The following is a 17466-nucleotide window of genomic DNA, read 5'->3' as shown; positions in this document are numbered from 1 at the left end:
TCACGTGTGTCGTTAAATCACGTGGCCTCGCAGCGGAGTCCGGAGAAAGCATGGTGTCGGCGTGTTTTTAAATGCACATGGTATGCATGAGTGTGAATAAAAATTTAAATCAATTTAAATTTCGATAGCAAGAAGCGAAAATGAAGGGAATCTTGAAGGTATGTATGAAATTCTACTATCCTTTATTATTACTCAGCAGTAACAAGTTGTTTAACTTGTTCTTATGTGAGGTTATCTGGATACTTGGTTATGTATCTATTCCTTTGGTTTTTTAATGTATATTTTGAAGTATGTATATGATAATGTTCGCTTATTCAAGAGATCTATGATGGAATAAAACATTTCAATTCAATTGTAGTCGAAGAAGGCGAAATGCAATGGCAATAATGTTGATTTCAACATTGACAATGAGGATTCAATGAATCCTGAGTCAGATAACGACAATGCCATGAATTCTGAGAACGACAGTGAGGGCTCAGTGAATCTCGAATCCGATGACGCAGATTCCATGGAAGACGTGAATAATAATGAAGATCCTGAATCTGATAATGCAGATTCGATGAGAGACATGAACAACAGTCAGGAAGAAGCGGAAGCAGATGATCATGAGCTTGAACCTCACACCTCGAGTCAAGAGAAGAAGAGGAAGAAAGTAACGGACGAGTTGACCGAAAGAGTGCCTAAAAAGAGGAAGAAGCTGGAGAAAAATCTCTATAAGCAGCCAACAGTCGAGGAGCTTAACCAGCTCAGGGAAACTGAGAATTTATTCCACTCGAACTTATTCCGACTTCAGATTGAGGAGGTTCTCGACGAGGTGAAGCTCAAAGATAAATATAAAGCGCTGTTCGAACTCTGGTTCGAGAAATTGAGAGCAGTGATCGAATCCATCGAAGAGACTGCAGAAGTTCCGGTTGGTGAAGATGCTTTATAGATGTAACATAATACAATGTAACAAAGTGGAATAATCTGTTGTCTTGTGATCAATTTCAGCTTATGGGTAATAATTTGGAAGACAAGCTGGGCATTCGTATTCCCGTACCACACGTACCGGAAGAAACGAAGGGTGTTTTTAAATTTTTGAAACCGTCGGACATTAAAGCGATTGGATCCTACAATTCAGGATGTATCCTGGGGCCTACCGTTACCGTGGACGTAATGATAGAGATGCCAGCTGACTCATTCCGCAAGCAGGACTATCAAAATTACATATATTTTAGGAAAAAGGCGATGTATCTCGCGTTTATAACGTCGGTCATAAGCAGCAACATCGCAGAGAGCAAAAGGTTCGTCGGCGATGATCTGCGACCCTTGTTGAGACTTCGACCTAACGGAAGATTAAACAAAAAGGTGGAAGTAGTGATACATGTGTCCGCACAGGAGACTAGCTTCAAGCTAAACAGATTCCTGCCAGAGAAGAATAGCGTTAGACCAGGATGGTACTTGGACGAGCAATCTGTAGAAGATGGTAAATTCATATAATCAGTAAAATTATTTGTTTCGCGTAATTTTACACTAAGATATGAAGTCATATTTTTAACATCGTACATCATGTTTCGTTTACAGCCTGTTTAACGCCCACGCCGCATTACAATTCTCTGATACTGCGCGACTTGTTGATGTCGAGGATAAATTCCGAAATCGCGCAAACGATAAAAGAATATCCGAATTTGAGGGACGGCGTAATCTTGCTGAAAATATGGTTGCGCCAACGCGAACTGGACAAGGGACACGACGGCTTTACTGGGCACATCGTCACCATGCTTGTAATTTATTTGCTGCGCATAAGGAAGCTCAATACGTTCATGAGCAGCTATCAGATCGTGCGAAATGTCTGGATAAGTTTAGGTATGTTGAAAGACTTGATGAATTTAGGAATCGTTCTTATCCGTTCGCCAAGGTATCGTATTGATTTGTGAAATGTGTTATAGCACACGGAAATTGGCACGAAAATGGTATCACCATGTGCGAGGACAAAGACAGCCAAGTCTCCCATTATCACGATTATTATGAGTGCGTCTTTCTTGATACCACTGGCTATCACAATTTTGCGGCGCATCTATCGAGAAGCACTTTCTCATGGGTGCAGAGAGAAGCGGAACTGTGTCTGCAGCATTTAGACAATATACACGTGGATAGCTTTCAAGCACTTTTCATGAGACGCGTATCGTTTCAAACAGCATTCGATCAAATTTTATGGTAATTTATTTATTAGAAATTAAGAATGAGAAATTAGAATATACGCAAATTATTTCCATCAAGAGTACTAAAAATCTGTATTAATAATTTATCGTCTCCTCGTATTTAGTTTTCAGGATGAGACAGTTTTAGAAAAAATAGTGAACGATAAATCGATCATTATTGATAAGATCAATTATGGATCTGACAAGCGTAGTCAAGTGATTAAGTTACTCGTTAAGGTTTTGAGAAAAGGTCTAGGAAACAGAGTTAATCAATTGTGCGTATTACCCGGTACATCTAAGGAATGGGATTGCACCGAGAATGTGCCTGATAATATCGGAAAGCTTACTATCGGGTTGGAACTAAATCCTGAAACATGTTTCGAGATTTTGGACAAAGGACCTGAGGCTAACTTATCAGACGTGAGTACACACTGAGAAATAATTTATAACAAATTATAAAACAAAGTGATTTTAAACAATGAAATGATATGTTCAAGAATCTTCTCATTTTTAAGGCAATTTATTAATAGCTTTATTACGTGAAATTGTATTTTATTTTATAGGCAACTGATTTCCGAGCATTTTGGGGCGCCAAGTCTGAATTACGTAGGTTTCAAGATGGAGCCATTCGTGAAGCTGTGCTCTGGTCAAAAGGCAAAAGTCTCATGAACAAGAGAATAATATGCAAGACAATAATAGCATATTTATTAAAAACAAAATTTGATATTTTAAGAGATCAGTATTTGTACATTGCGGATCAAATGGAAGATTTGCTAAAGCTGCACAAGGTATATATTTCACGATTATTAGGAACAAGGAAGATATTTACAAACCTTCTTTTAACTGAATTTAACTTTCTTCCTGTATTAATTGAATACAAGAAGAATTAAATAAAAGAACACACTTTAATGATGTATATAATTCATGATTTATGCTTCTGCTTAGCATCAAATAACACATTTCGTGTACGGCACCGGTGAAGAAGCTGCATTGAAAGTTCTGCAGGCTTTCAACGGTTTAGAGAAAAAATTGATGTCGCTGAAAGATATGCCTCTGACAATAAACGGCGTTCAAGGTTCAAGCCCGGTTTTCCGGTACACGGAAATCTTTCCGCCGCTCGCCACCGTTCATCGGAACATCAAACATGTCACTAAGATAGATGAAAACTGTTTAATCCTTTCGAAGAGCATCGCGAAGTGCCCACCGTATTTCCACGCGCTTGACGCGACGTTGCAGTTATCGACTAGTGGAAAGTGGCCCGAGGAATTGGAGGCCATCAGAAGAACAAAAACGGCGTTTCACATACAAATCGCGGAGTGCCTTAGGGAACAGCATCAACTGAAAGCGCAGGCTTATCCATCTCATATAGACGTGTACCAGGTTAATATGAGATAACGATAAATTAAATAGATGACATTTAATTAATATGTCATTGACAATATGTGTACAATTGTGCTTTCTTGTTCTTATAAACGTAATTCTTTTTATCAGGACGGATTCGTCTTTCGGTTAAGAATCGCGCATCAAAAGGAAATTGCACTACTGAAAGAGATCAAGGAAGACGGGGTGACCAAATACAGAGACAACGAGGAATCTGCCAAGTTGGAAAACAGCTTGTTTCACTTGCCGAAGTTGACCAGCGCTTTGCACGGGTAAGAATTCCATCGTTGTCGAGGATAACTCGCAACGAGCGTGGAAGAATATTTTCTTCATTTCTGAAAAGGAAATTATTCTCCGCGAGCAGTTTTGCTTTAGATTTCATGTGAAATTTATATTCTCTCGTAGATTACATTCTCAGCAACCCTCGTTTGGTGCTGCTTGCTGCTTGGCAAAACGATGGTTATCAGCGCAACTGTTGGACGAAAGTCACATACCAGGAGTCGTGGTTGAATTACTCATGGCATCCATATATCTGACGCCAGAACCATATAAACCAGCTCAGATGCCGCAAGTAGCGTTTCTACGATTTTTGGAAGCTGTCGCGAGAGCTCACTGGAACACCGATCCCGTTATCGTTAATTTCAATGGCGAGATGACCAGTAAGCTATGATACCCTTAAATATTTTCAAGCTCTTCTTTTCATTCTATCTATCTTTTTCATGTTAATTATTATAAAATAATTCATTGAAATAATTATCAATATTGAACGATATTCATGAAAATAAAAGTGTGTAAGAAATGTGTTAATATTACAACATTGAATTCCAGATGAAGAAATCACCGCCGTAGAGACGTTATTTAACACAGCTCGGAATTCATTGCCACCTTTATTTATCTCTATCCCGTATGATCAGCAGAAATCTCTGTGGACCAGAAAAACGCCGTCATGTATGATCTTAAATCGCATAAGTGCACTCGCGAAAGAATCGTTGAAATTATTTGATAATATGTTGCTCAGTACGGTACAAGATGTGAAACCTATGTTCCGCCCTTCGCTCTCAGAATACGACTGTTTAATACATCTGAGGTCGAGAATGATTCCTAGAAGACTGCAGGCAGTCGATGTGCCCGATAACGCGAAAACCGTAGATGTACATCCCTACAAGGCACACTCGCTTCAAAAAATTCCAATCGTGAACTTTGACCCCGTACAATGTTTCCTGAAAGATTTGAGGGTGAGTATAATCGATCGATTAATCCTGTTGAATTAAATTGATAATATACGCGTTTAAGAAAGAAAAAAAGAAATGTGATGCCCATCATTTAATATGCATCACGATATAAAAGAAATTATTTAACGTCTAGAAATTTTAAAGGCTATTTGCATTATATATTCATATTTTTGTTTTATGTTTCAGGATGGTTACAATGATTACGCTCTGTTCTTCCACGATACTTATGGCGGTACAGTAATCGGAGTTCTCTTGAGACCCACTGTCTTCGAACGCAAAGATTTCAAAGTAGCAGACGCAAAATGCAGGAAACTCGACGATGACGGTAAACTCTGCTTCAATGTGTCGGCGATGATTGAGGACTTTTACGTTCTGGGGAGAGGTATTATAGAGGCGATCGATGTCCCGAGCAAAAACATTTCCTTAACATCATAGTCAACTATGTAGATACGCCTATATAAAACTCGAGAATTATCTCAAGCATATTTGCAAAATTTGTAACCTACTGTAAATATAAAAAATAAATACGTTTGTTAGAAAATAAACTGCAGAGATATATACATTGTAATTGCGAAGATATAACATTTGCAGTCAAATTTCCTCTTTTTTTATATAATTTAAATAATTTCTATTTGTAACGTCATATAAATGATTATAGATAATACAAAATAATTTTGTATATAAATATAGTCTTTTTTTTTTATCGAATGTAACAATCTACTGGAACTACGTCGTATGTGCAAATGCATTTTTCATTGTTCATGATCTCTCTTCCAAGATAAGTCACGCGATATTGTTTTGCTGTGAAATATTCAATTTTTAATTCCTTCTACAAGTATTTTTCTTATTCGAATAAAGTTGAATTAAGATAATAGGATATTTTAATTAACTTTTAATGAATATAATAAATCTATATAAATAGAACGCAAAATTGATCAAATATGTAATATTCCCTGGTATGTATTATATTTCCATTTTAAATAATGAATAGATAATAATAGATAATAGTGTACATTTATCAGGGATGTGATATCACGCAATTGATAACACTACTGATAAAAATAATGTTTATCCTAATGCATTGTAGTAAAAAATTTAATAAGATAAATCAGATTTTCTTATGACTAGTTTATTTACTTTTATGACATTTTCTAGATTTTATTGTAAAAATTATATAAATTATGTACTTGCTTGCTTCATACGAGTACAATTAATGTATAGAACCGAATAAAATGTTTTATATTTAATTCTCTAAACTTTTCTGACTGAAATAATCACAACATTTATGTCACATTCAGTTGAATTTACATGAGGAAAATCGAAAAAATTATTGCGCGAATTATTCTTGCAAATTATGCGTGAGTGAAAAATGATCGTCAAGAAAGTTATGCAGGTGCAGTAAACTTGCAAACTGCAGAAAAATTCTATAATGCAAATTTGTAAGCGCAAACATAAAAGTATCTGAGAAGCATATAAACAATGTAGTGAAAGCCATGGAAAGATACCGGTAATGAAAAATCAGATATCGGATCACGACATGTAATGTATCCAGTAGTAATCAATGATGATATCAGTAACATGTGGTTTTTATTATCGGATGATTGTATATAAGCTGGAATAAACGATGTCGCTGATACAGTTCAGAACTGCGAATGGTGTAACGTGAGCAAGATGCAATCGTTGCAACGGAACGGTAAGGTTTTTTAATCTCCAAGATCATATAACACACAAGAGACAAAGTACGTACGGAAAGTTACTTCTGAAATTTATTTAAAAAATTTTTATATCTTTAAGACACTTATATTTTATGTATTTTGCCTAGAAATGTAATAATTACTCATTAATACATTGCATTGCAATCGTTTTAGCGATGCGCTCGTCATTACTATTGCTGTTATTCGCTACCGGCGCATTGGCGTGCAAAGTCGATAATTATTTTGACAAAAGAATTGTAATCCCCATTAAAAATGGCGTTCTCGAAGTAAACATAATTAATCGGATTATGAGTCTCAATCTCAGGAAGAATGGTGAGTCGCAATGTAACATATAAACTTTCATTCCCTGTATGTTATGATTTACACTTAAAATTAAAATTTTTACTAATTCCTATAAATTTTATACTTCCTTCTTCCAAGTTCTTATATCTCTTCCGTTATTTTATTACGTTTTAATATTTTTATCTCACAGAAATAGATCTTTCATTATCTCGACTTTCATAAATTCTAATAAAAAAAGCTGCATGTTGATGACTGAGATATCTTTTTTAGATGGCGAGAATATGAATAATATCCTCTATACAAAGACACCACCGGGTATACTGCAGACTCCCTTCACATTGGACCCGAATTGTGGTAGGGACCGACTTTGCATAAAAAGCGGCAACGTGACACATACTGTCATTCAGGCCGGTATGGGTAACGAAGTCATTCAAGTTACTCGCGTGGTCGCCAATCCGCGCGCCCAACTCATCGATTGCTACCAGTTCACCGAAGGCACGCAATGGTTCGGTGGGCCACAACTCCGGTATCAACATTGGCCAATACAGCACATGTACTATGAGGAGGAGCCATATGTACCGACGCATCCTGCAAACATGGCATTGTCCGAGCGTTACTGGTTGTCCGGCAGAGGAGTCTACATCTATGTCAATGAGACAAATCCGCTGTTTCACGACCAGAATAATCATCGGGACGGGTACCTGTGCCTGGTCGCCAAGAACAAGGCACCTTATCGTCAACGCAATAGTATTCAGCTCAACTATGAGGTGGGCGTCTTCGCGAATCCAAGGCTCGCTCATCAGCACATGGTGAGGACCCATCTGGGCAAACCCAACGGTCATCCCAATGAACGAATGATTCGGCATCCCATCTGGTCCACTTGGGCCAGGTACAAGGCTAACGTCACTGAGAAAGTGGTAGAGTCTTATGCGGATGAGATCATTGCCAATAAGTTCAACAACAGCCAGATTGAGATCGACGATAATTGGGAGACTTGTTATGGCTCCGCCGTGTTCGATCCCATTAAATTCCCCAATGTTAGCGCTCTCGTTCAGCGACTGAAGAGGAAGGGTTTCCGCGTTACTTTGTGGATACATCCGTTCATCAATAAAGGCTGCGAACCTGCCTATTCCACCGCGTTGAACAACTCGTACTTCGTGAAGAGCCTCGACGGACGGGTAGAGATGTCTTGGTGGCAAGGTGAGGCTGAAGACCAAGCTAAGAATATAATATACTTTTTATCAAAAGGTGTAATACTTTCCTCTGCGAAAATATTAAATTACTATTAAATAAAATATTAAAATAAAAATATCAAATAAATTAAATAACAAACCTTGATAGTGATATGCGTATGTAATTCATGTTTTAATCGTTTCCCTCAGGTTGGAACGCCGCCACGATCGACTTCACGAATCCAAAAGCGGTGACTTGGTGGGTAGCGCGGCTGAAGCTCCTCCAGAAACTTGGGATCGACAGTTTCAAGTTCGACGCGGGCGAAGTGTCCTGGTTACCGCAGATTGCAAAACTGAACGGCTCGCTCGACATGCAGCCGGGAATATTCACGCGAGATTACGCCCGGGCGCTCGCCGCCAACTTCGATGACAATATCGAGGTGAGGGTGGGATGGCGCAGCCAAGAATTACCGATATTTGTCCGCATGATTGACAAGGATACCAAATGGACGTGGAATAACGGTTTGCCCACGTTGATCACGACGTTGCTGCAAATGAATCTGAACGGATACGTCCACGTGCTACCTGACATGATCGGCGGGAATGGTTACTTGGACGGGTCGCTCAACGGCACGGAATACCCGTCTAAAGAACTGTTTATCAGATGGCTGCAGGCTAACGTCTTTATGCCGTCACTGCAATATTCCTTTGTCCCGTGGGATTTCGACAATGAAGTAAGTGAGAGCTCCAACAAGCCGTTGAACAACAGAGAGTAAAGAATAAACTTTCTTGTTGAACCTTTTGCTTCAAGAAGAGTAATTACCTTTCCGTGTTTCGTTAGACCATTGCCATCTGCAGAAGGTACACTGAATTGCACGCTAATCAAACGTCAGCGATCCTAGGAGCCATGCAGCAAGCTATCAGAGACGGCACGCCTGTAAATCCACCTATTTGGTGGGTCGATCCAACGAACAGGCAAGCTCACAAGATTAATGATGGTAAGCTGATAAAATTATATAAGATGCTCCAGACTTCGTGCATAATATGTACACTCATATCACTGCTTAATTAAATTGCAGAATATCTTCTTGGAGATTCTATACTAGTCGCACCAGTGATTGAAGAGGGTGCTGTCAGTCGTGATATCTATCTACCTGCGGGAATTTGGGTCGATCAAAATCGAATGACGATCAACATTGGACCAAGGTGGCTAAGGAACTATCCTGCTCCCTTAGATACACTTCCGTACTTCACGAGATAAATGACATTAAATTAAAGCGTTACTTACGAAATATTTATTCGTATAAATATATATATGTATAATTTTGCTGTGTATATAACATGTCGTAGATTTTTATTTCGCGATTGTATAAATTTGTCGTCCATATAAAAATATATTACCAAAAGATAGACTCTAGCTGATCCGGATACTTCCCGAATACTTTCCGAATAAATTTGCTACCTGCTTATTAGCAAGGACTGTATCTCTGTGTTCAGTCTTTTGATCACCACGTCGTCAGCCGCGTAACTTCCGGTACGTAAAAGAGAGTCACGTTCCTCCTTCAGTGCCTGCAACCGTTCGTTATATCTCTCCGATGGCATAAAGATTTCGTTGTAGGTTTCTTTCGAAGCGCTCGGCTTAATTATGTCGATCTCCTTTTGAAGCTCGTGCAGTAACATTTGATCATTGTTCAAAGCTTTTGTATCCATAGATAACATTTCTGCCAAACTGTATAAGGGAAAAGTGACATTCTAAATCATATCGAATAATTATATATTAATATATATCGCATGTGAAACTCCAAATTAGTAAGATTAGTAAGCACACGTACTCCACGTTCTTCAATTCCTCTTTACTATTCTTGATTTGAACTTGCATGGCACACTGATTATCCAGTTTCATTCTATGTATCTCGCGCACCGCTTTGCCCCACCGTTCCTTGAAGAACGACTTGCCCTTCTGGGCATTATCCAATTTTTCCTCGAGAACTTTTATCTCTTGCAACAAAGACGCTGTTTGATCCTGAGTCAAAGACGCCTTCTGATACATTTGTAATTCCTGCGTCTGTTTGTTCATTGACATCTTTAAGTTCTCATTTTCGTACAATAGTAGCTCCATTTGCGTCTCCAGAGCTGCTTTCTTCTCTTCAAGTTTGGTAACCTGCCGTTAAAAGATCGTTCGTATCATAGAAAATAATAAAATACGATCTAATAGTGCTTTTGGATCATATAAATAATTGGGATAATAATTATATCAACCTTTGACGTAAGCTCGCTTTGCATTGCATGTAAGGAATCCTTCAGCTCTTGTAATTTGACCTCGTATCTCCATTGTACGTCTTCGTTTGCTTTGATCAATCTGCTCTCGTTCTCCAGGCTTTTTAATCGACGCGTTCTTAAATCTTCAGTAGCGTTGTTCAAACTGTTAGCCAGCATCTTACATTGTTCGACGCTGCATGCGAGCTTAGATTCTAAATTTTCTTTCTGCTTCCGCCACTCTTCGCTCAACATGTTCAGATATCGTTCTTCCTTTTTCTTGAGCTATTTCACACACAAATAATACAATTAAAGACGAGGATAGTAGAAATGATTGCCATTATTGCTTTACCATTTTACCTCGACTTTAAAAATTTCCTTCTGACGGTCTTTCCACGTTTCGAGCTCGTCTACTATTTTATACGCTAAACTGTCGTCTAGTATTGGTGGACCTAGATTTTTACCTTAAATAAAAAAAGAGTACATGTTAACACTCCGATAATTGCGGGATAATTAAATAGCTCAAATTTTGGTGAATTTAGATATCTAACCAGTAATTTCTTTCTTTAATACAAAATGCGGTCCATGATTTTCCAACTTGAGTATAACATCTATCTCGCCAATCTTATTTCCATCCGTGTCGTACATGGGTAATTTATATTGACACTCAGGCTGTAAGAAAGTTATCAAATATCTACCTTTATTATAAATAATCATAATATATGTGGATGGAAAATGCTGAATATTATAATATTACCTTGTCCTGATAAAATAATGGTTTCATATCAAGCATTAATAATGATAAGGATTTAGCATTTTCGTTCGTATCATGCATACTGATCTTCGGCGGGAAGGATTGTAATAATTGTTTTATTTCATCCGGCGCGGATATAAAATGAAACTGGCATCCGATATCGTGTAACTTGGCTCTTTCACTCGAAACTGGCATTGTCACACGCGTCGTTGATGTAATCTCAGCTTTCGGATGATGGAATCTATATAAAAATTACATCTTACAAAGAAAGAAGATTTTTTAAAGAATTTGATTAAAGAAATATATTTATAATGAAACAAACCGAAATTCGATTTGCCGCCCAGACAATCTGTCAGATACCAACGTTATCGCTGCGAGCGAGATATTTAGACAGAAGCAGTGATAAGATGTTACCCCTTTGGGATAATTTCTGTTAACGCAATTGCAGAATATTGCGTCACACGGATACGAATGTGTGATTTTATCCGACTGATATTTCGGGCACTGGCGATCAGCGATTTGCTGAGTTTCACATTTTGCTTCACTAGAGATGTTCCTGGAGCTGAATCGTTCAAAATCGCCAGCAGGATTTCTGTGATACTCGATCTCCGGACGTCTCTGGAATAAGATCTATATTATCTTAAAATGTATACATACAAATTATATAAAAAGTAATATCTCATAGATATCTTTATCTATGTATCAATATAATTGCCCTGAGATAGGAAGTTGTTGATAAAATGCTCAAGCTATTATTCTACCTGAATGTGACTGGCATTATTTATATTTTCTTCATTACATTGACAGATAGGTATCGCACGATCGTTAGAACTTATTATTACATCAGGATTGTGAACGTCTGTTTTATTTCCGATGTACTGTAGTTTAAGTTGTACATCAAGGTAAGATCTTTTATGTGCGCTGTCAGTGTCAAGTGTTTCTAGCGAGTCCCGTTTACTTAGAAAGCATTTCTCGTGCAGAGTGGTGCTCGCATATGGAGTACATTTAAGAAATCCTTGCAGAGTGTCTACTGGCACTAGTGATTGTAAATTAACCGAGGACTCAGCTATTACATTGCTTTCATGTTTCAAAAATACTGACATGCATGGATTCGATTGTAAATAATGCTCTAAGATTTGTAAAGAACTTCGTATCCTAATTACTACTTTTTCATGGAGGAGATGGGACTCTCCGGACTCTATCTTGAACGATTTAAGCTCTACATCATTCTCCAGGATTCGATATGAAAAGCGCACAGCACCATCCTTATTCAGATGTTCGGGTAACAACAGATGCAGATTTTCTACATGTATAGCAGTGATACTTAGCAAAAACAATTCGCAGCAGGTGTTTAGGGGTCCCAATTGAATCAATTGTTCGTTAGGGTACAAGTAAGGTATTATTATTTTATCAGTTTGCGAAATGACATCACTATCTGTCGTCAACTCTTTTACCTATGGAACAATGTAATTCCTGATGGTATTTATATTGCATGCAGCACAATGTAATAACAGCTTGTTGCGAATAAAAGTTGAAAGAGAGTTGAAAACAAGTTTTTAGTAGCATTAATTATTAATTATCTAGAACGATGTTTGCTGAGAGTACATTAATCGTACAAAATAAAAATAGTTTACCTCTGCTGTGGGATTGGAATCCATGTTTTTCCGATCCTCAATCTTTAAAGTGAGAAGTAATTGAGGTTTTTGCGTTTTAAAGTCGTTTCTCAATCCCAACAATTTGTGCCAGCTTGCTCTCGGACTCGAGTCTCCATGCTTAGATGTTACATGCGCAGAGCGTATGCTTAACAAAACATATCCAAGTCTCTCTTTACCCCCGTTCTCTTTAAAAGCAAAGCATTCTAATTTTAATGGAACTTGCCCTGATCGCATTCTATAAATTGAATATAAAATAAAATATATTGTGTATGCATCGTACACATTCTCATGGCTTTATAGTACTCTGGAAAAGTATGCTTACTTTCTCAATGTAGTTTTATTGGTCTCCCAAACCAGGTCAGTCTCATATTGCGGAGTTGGATTCGCATCAATTCTGTCAGTTTGCAAGGAATGTCCATTTAAGGTTCCAAGTAATAATGTTGGCTGTAAAACTTGCTCAAAACCCTTTCCTATATTATGCACACATAAAAGTGTATTAATTATTATGATTTTAATGGAACAAAATTTGTAACCAAAATTCTCCATATTTTATTCACGTTTTTATAAAGTTGACGTTATTTAATATGCACGAATTGTCTTTATGATATATAGACTGACAATGTTCTGTTCTTTTTAGAGTTATTTATTTATAATTAATTGCAACAGTTGAAAAGTAAAAGAATCTCAAAGTACGCGATCAATAATTTTATAAAAGTATCTTACCTTCTTTTATACTCAGAACAATTTGCACGCTTGATTCGGCTGCTTCTATCATCTTGCAAGGTTTGATAAAATATTTTACATAAAATAACAAAAAGATATCCCGGAAATGCCACTACAAATATTTGCGTTCTCGGCGATTCAAATCGGCTGTCATGGCAACGTATACCAGTAAATACGGATGCAAAAATCTACCATAAACTTAAAACTCATATGATCGGCGTCAGCATCTACACAAAATGGCCGAGGTCTAGTTCGAAAAAATAGAAATCAAATTATTATTGTATTGTGGCAGAGAGAAACCTGAGAGCGGCCACCAGCCTCCACGGGCACATTTCCTGACGTTTGACGCGCCGCCTGACAAAGTGGACGTCAATTAGGTGTCGTTACACTCGGTAATGATACATGATTCGTGTCCAAACTATTCACAAGGAAGCTTTCCCATGTAAACTCTACTTTCGAACGAGTCAATAGGTCTGTTCTTTTTAGCTGCACTGCTGAACTGGTGCAATAAGTTAGAGTGAAAAAAAATATACTTGTCTCACTTTAATGTATTGCACTAGTTCAGCAGTGCAGCTAAAAAGAACAGACCTATATACTACATTTACACGAGCGCTACTTCTGTAGTAACTTACTCAAATTATAGTAACTTACCCCGTTTACACGCAGTAAATTATCGGTTTACCCCATTTACACGCGGAGAATTATCGTAAGTTATTATAATTCGAGTAAGTTACTACAGAAGTAGCGCTCGTGTAAATGTAGTAATAGTGCGTTCGAAAGGGAAGGTAAAAATAGGGTTTGGGTGTATGAGCCTTGGTTTCGGAGAAATTTACATCTAAAGCCTATTACACAATGCAAAGGAACAGGTAACAGGAACAGGGAATAACCAATCGCGTTACACGATTTGAGTACGGATGACCAAATCGAGCAACGCGATTGGCTATTCCCTTTTCCTGTTGCCTGTTCTTTTGCATTGTGTAATAGGCTTTAAAGTGAGCATTTTCCAGCGGTACGGAAAGTACCATGAATAGCTACAATTCGGCGTGAAGCGTGGTAGTCTAGTGGCTAAGCGCGAGACTCGTATTTTGCCATCCGCGCAAGTTGGGTTCGAGACCGAGTTGTGATAATCTTTTTCTTCGGATTTTTGTTTCTTTGTGTTTGCATTATATTTTTTTATTATGTAAATAATGATTTATTATGTTTTATTATATTTTGGAGGTATACGTATATAATGAGACATAAACATATACATTTAACATTTGTAAACTTTTTATTTATTTATATAGTTTGTATACTGTCGAGTGTTTATTTATTATACGACAGTATACAAACTATATAAATAAATAAAAAGTTTACAAATGTTAAATGTATATGTTTATGTCTCATTATATACGTATACCTCCAAAATATAATAAAACATAATAAATCATTATTTACATAATAATTTATTATTTACATAATAAAAAAATATAATGCAAAAACAAAGAAACAAAAATCCGAAGAAAAAATTATCACAACTCGGTCTCAAACCCAACTTGCGCGGATGGCAAATGTTAAATGTATATGTTTATGTCTCATTATAAAATAATGTCTCATTACAAAATACGAGTCTCGCGCTTAGCCACTAGACTACCACGCTTCACGCCGAATTGTAGCTATTCATGGTACTTTCTGTACCCCTGGAAAATGCTCACTTATGTCATTACCGAGCGTAACGAACTGACAACGGCCGCGGCACGTTGCAAAACACCAGTTCCCGTCGATCATTGAAGTCGAGCAACGTTGGGCACGGTGAGCACTCGGAGGGGTTGCCGCCGTGTGCTGGGCTGCGTTCCAATTCCTTACCCAGATGCACCCGCTATGTTGGAGTGAGAAAGATACAAGAATGAGATAAAAGAGAGGGAGAGCACCCAGGGCTGCGTTCCGATTCCACGCCAGGGTGCTCTCTCTCTCTTTTTATCTCATTCTTGTATCATTCTCACTCCAACATAGCGGGTGCACCTGGGTAAGGAATCGGAACGCAGCCCTGTTGTCTGTGGTGGCTGTGGTGGGAAGCGTGAACTAGTTCACGTCCGCTTTGTCAGGCGGCGCCAAACGTCAGGAGGCTGGTGGCCGCTCTCAGGTTTCTCTCTGATTGTGGTCAAGCTGAAGGATCTAGTGAATTTTATGTTTTCGAGTACATGCACTGCATGCTGGATTCCCCAGATTCAAAACTTTGCTTGCGCTTGCGGTTAGGTAAAACAGTCGCGTGGCTTCGCCGCGTAACATTTTGACGTTTACGCGTACAATGTGATGGAACTCGCAGCAAATTATGAACGCTACGCGGTTTCCTGAGATATACGGTCGCCGAAGAGGTTATACGCGCATGTAGATTCGCGAATGTAACAAGCGGCACTATTTGATCCCGCATGAGAGATTGACGGAACGGAGATGGAACTCGGCGAGTTGGAGCAATCCGTGGAGAATCTGGGCGCAGTGATTAACGACTTCCCAATCGGCGCGGTCTCGCTGGACGACTTCAAGCCCGTCAACGAGAAGATCCAGGCGACCAGGGAGTCCTTGATGCACTTGAACGCCAGGTTATTACTGCTTAGAGCAAAGTACAAACGTACGTCGTTGAAGCTGCACAGCGTGCGCAAATCCCAATGGTTGAAGTGATGAAATCCCGTTGCTTTGCAGAGTACACCGAGCGCACCGATGATGGTTCAAGGCGGAACGAGGAGGATCTTTCAGGCGTATTGCAGGACGTTATAAGCGACACGCTCATCAACTCGAAGGCCATTAAATTATGTCTTCATAGTACTACTATCCTTTCTATCCTCAGCAAAAAGGAGGGTACTGAGGAAGATCAGAAGTGAGCAACGAATTTGTACGAAGTAGTATTAGATTAAATCCAATTGGTGTTAAACGTGAGACACAGATAGAAGCAATAGAATTTTGTAATCTTGTCTGCTTCAGGAAAATCTACGCTTATATGCGCAAGCTGTTTACTCTTAATGACAGTATTATGGCTGTTCAGAACTCCATTGAGGCGGCATCTCAAGAACAATTGGATCTGAAGGTGGAGTGTCAAAAGGCACTGCTCGACCACAAAAATTTTCTGAAGGAACAGGAACGAATACAAGGCGAGAGATTGCAGGAGACGAATCCTGAGATAGTAAAGTAAGAAAACTCTCAAGTGTCAGGTTTTATCTCGTTGCGTTCTTCTTAAAATATTTCTATGAAATCTTTTTCAGAAATAAAAACAGGATGGAGAAGAGCTTACGGAAGATAAATGTAACGAAAAAACTCATTAGAAGTTTCATAGCAGCGTCCGGTTACATGTTGACGAAGGAGCCGCTGTTAGAAATGTTAGAGGCTAATAGAGAATTATTAAATGTCGAAATGATAGCAAAAATGTCCCAAAGTAGCGAAAACGTATTAGCATCTACAATAGAGCGAAAGAGAAAGACAGAGAACTCATAGCAAAACGGAAATCTCAAAGAGAAAGTACGCAGGAATTCATTAAGAATTTTTTTCTCTTACTTGCTAAGCGCAATAGACACAACACATATTTACAAGAATAAGCTTCCACGCAAATTTCAATGTCTTTCTTATTTCTTTCCTTTCTTTTTTAAGTTCCTCTGTTAAAACGTCCTCCTGGACTGTCTTGTACGAGTTAATTCTTAAATAAAGCATAATCAGTATTGTATATAAGTTAAAAATTAGAATAGTAATCACAGCTTACGTATATATAATAAAGTTTTCACTATAGGGGGGAGAGAGATGTACACGTTCGGTCTTTCTTCTCGTTTGTTTTTTTTTCTTTTTCAAATTACGTAAGATTCGCTGTCATCTTTCGCGATTTTAACTCGCGTAATATTTTAGTAACGCGTGCGGCAAAATGCAAACGTGAGACAACAGGTTGTTCTTCGTGGTCCGGCGTACGTCGCTCAGTCTGATTACATTATTACGTCCGTTCTTTTTCATGTAGATCGCTCTCCTCTCTTCCACAATCACCCACATATATATATATGTGCGTGTGTATACACAGGCGTAAACACATAGTTCTCACAATGTAATGCGATAGTACTAAAACAATTTAATCATATACACAAGCTTGCTGAATTTCGGACAG

At 38.2% G+C, this 17466-nt stretch overlaps 4 protein-coding genes across 7 annotated transcripts; 3 read left to right on the top strand and 1 right to left on the bottom strand.

Annotated features, from left to right (window-relative positions):
- The first annotated feature begins 10 nt into the window (after positions 1-10).
- Positions 11-6039, top strand: LOC105283821 (nucleolar protein 6). Of its 2 annotated transcripts, none has more exons than XM_011346884.3 (12): positions 11-158; positions 359-910; positions 991-1465; positions 1564-1845; positions 1929-2196; positions 2306-2600; positions 2744-2968; positions 3126-3560; positions 3672-3832; positions 3966-4219; positions 4389-4508; positions 4623-4758. In XM_011346884.3, coding segments are annotated over exons 1-12 (3087 nt in total). In that variant the 5' UTR covers positions 11-140; the 3' UTR covers positions 4625-4758. The 2 variants fall into 2 exon arrangements, with proteins under 2 accessions (XP_011345186.1, XP_011345185.1); XM_011346883.3 differs by adding an exon at positions 4979-6039 and having other exon boundaries at positions 13-158; positions 4389-4795.
- Positions 6040-6402: 363 nt separating this feature from the next.
- LOC105283823 (myogenesis-regulating glycosidase) lies at positions 6403-9363 on the top strand. 2 transcript variants are annotated; one of them, XM_011346889.3, is made up of 6 exons: positions 6403-6485; positions 6661-6819; positions 7060-7989; positions 8172-8695; positions 8803-8959; positions 9041-9363. In XM_011346889.3, the coding sequence occupies exons 1-6, from the start codon at positions 6464-6466 to the stop codon at positions 9220-9222; spliced, it is 1974 nt and encodes a 657-aa protein (XP_011345191.2). In that variant the 5' UTR covers positions 6403-6463; the 3' UTR covers positions 9223-9363. The 2 variants fall into 2 exon arrangements, with proteins under 2 accessions (XP_011345191.2, XP_019888683.2); XM_020033124.2 differs by lacking the exon at positions 6403-6485 and adding an exon at positions 6493-6531.
- On the bottom strand, positions 9245-13669 carry LOC105283822 (centrosomal protein of 120 kDa). 2 transcript variants are annotated; one of them, XM_026969415.1, is made up of 10 exons: positions 13350-13669; positions 12949-13096; positions 12606-12861; positions 11294-11601; positions 10975-11212; positions 10769-10889; positions 10578-10681; positions 10221-10502; positions 9794-10122; positions 9245-9690 (listed from the first exon to the last, which is right to left on the bottom strand). In XM_026969415.1, exons 1-10 carry the CDS (start codon positions 13399-13401, stop codon positions 9420-9422), a joined length of 2109 nt encoding a protein of 702 aa, XP_026825216.1. In that variant the 5' UTR covers positions 13402-13669; the 3' UTR covers positions 9245-9419. The 2 variants fall into 2 exon arrangements, with proteins under 2 accessions (XP_026825216.1, XP_011345189.2); XM_011346887.3 differs by having other exon boundaries at positions 11294-11589; positions 13350-13668.
- A 1870-nt stretch (positions 13670-15539) lies between these two features.
- LOC105283826 lies at positions 15540-17038 on the top strand. Its single transcript, XM_011346897.3, has 4 exons — positions 15540-15957; positions 16029-16203; positions 16308-16511; positions 16586-17038. Exons 1-4 carry the CDS (start codon positions 15780-15782, stop codon positions 16812-16814), a joined length of 786 nt encoding a protein of 261 aa, XP_011345199.2. The 5' UTR covers positions 15540-15779; the 3' UTR covers positions 16815-17038.
- Positions 17039-17466: the final 428 nt, after the last annotated feature.

This window comes from Ooceraea biroi, chromosome 4, assembly GCF_003672135.1.
Source record: "Ooceraea biroi isolate clonal line C1 chromosome 4, Obir_v5.4, whole genome shotgun sequence".
NCBI classification, from domain to species: Eukaryota; Metazoa; Arthropoda; class Insecta; order Hymenoptera; family Formicidae; genus Ooceraea; species Ooceraea biroi.
This window is presented reverse-complemented; position numbering and strand designations above follow the sequence as displayed.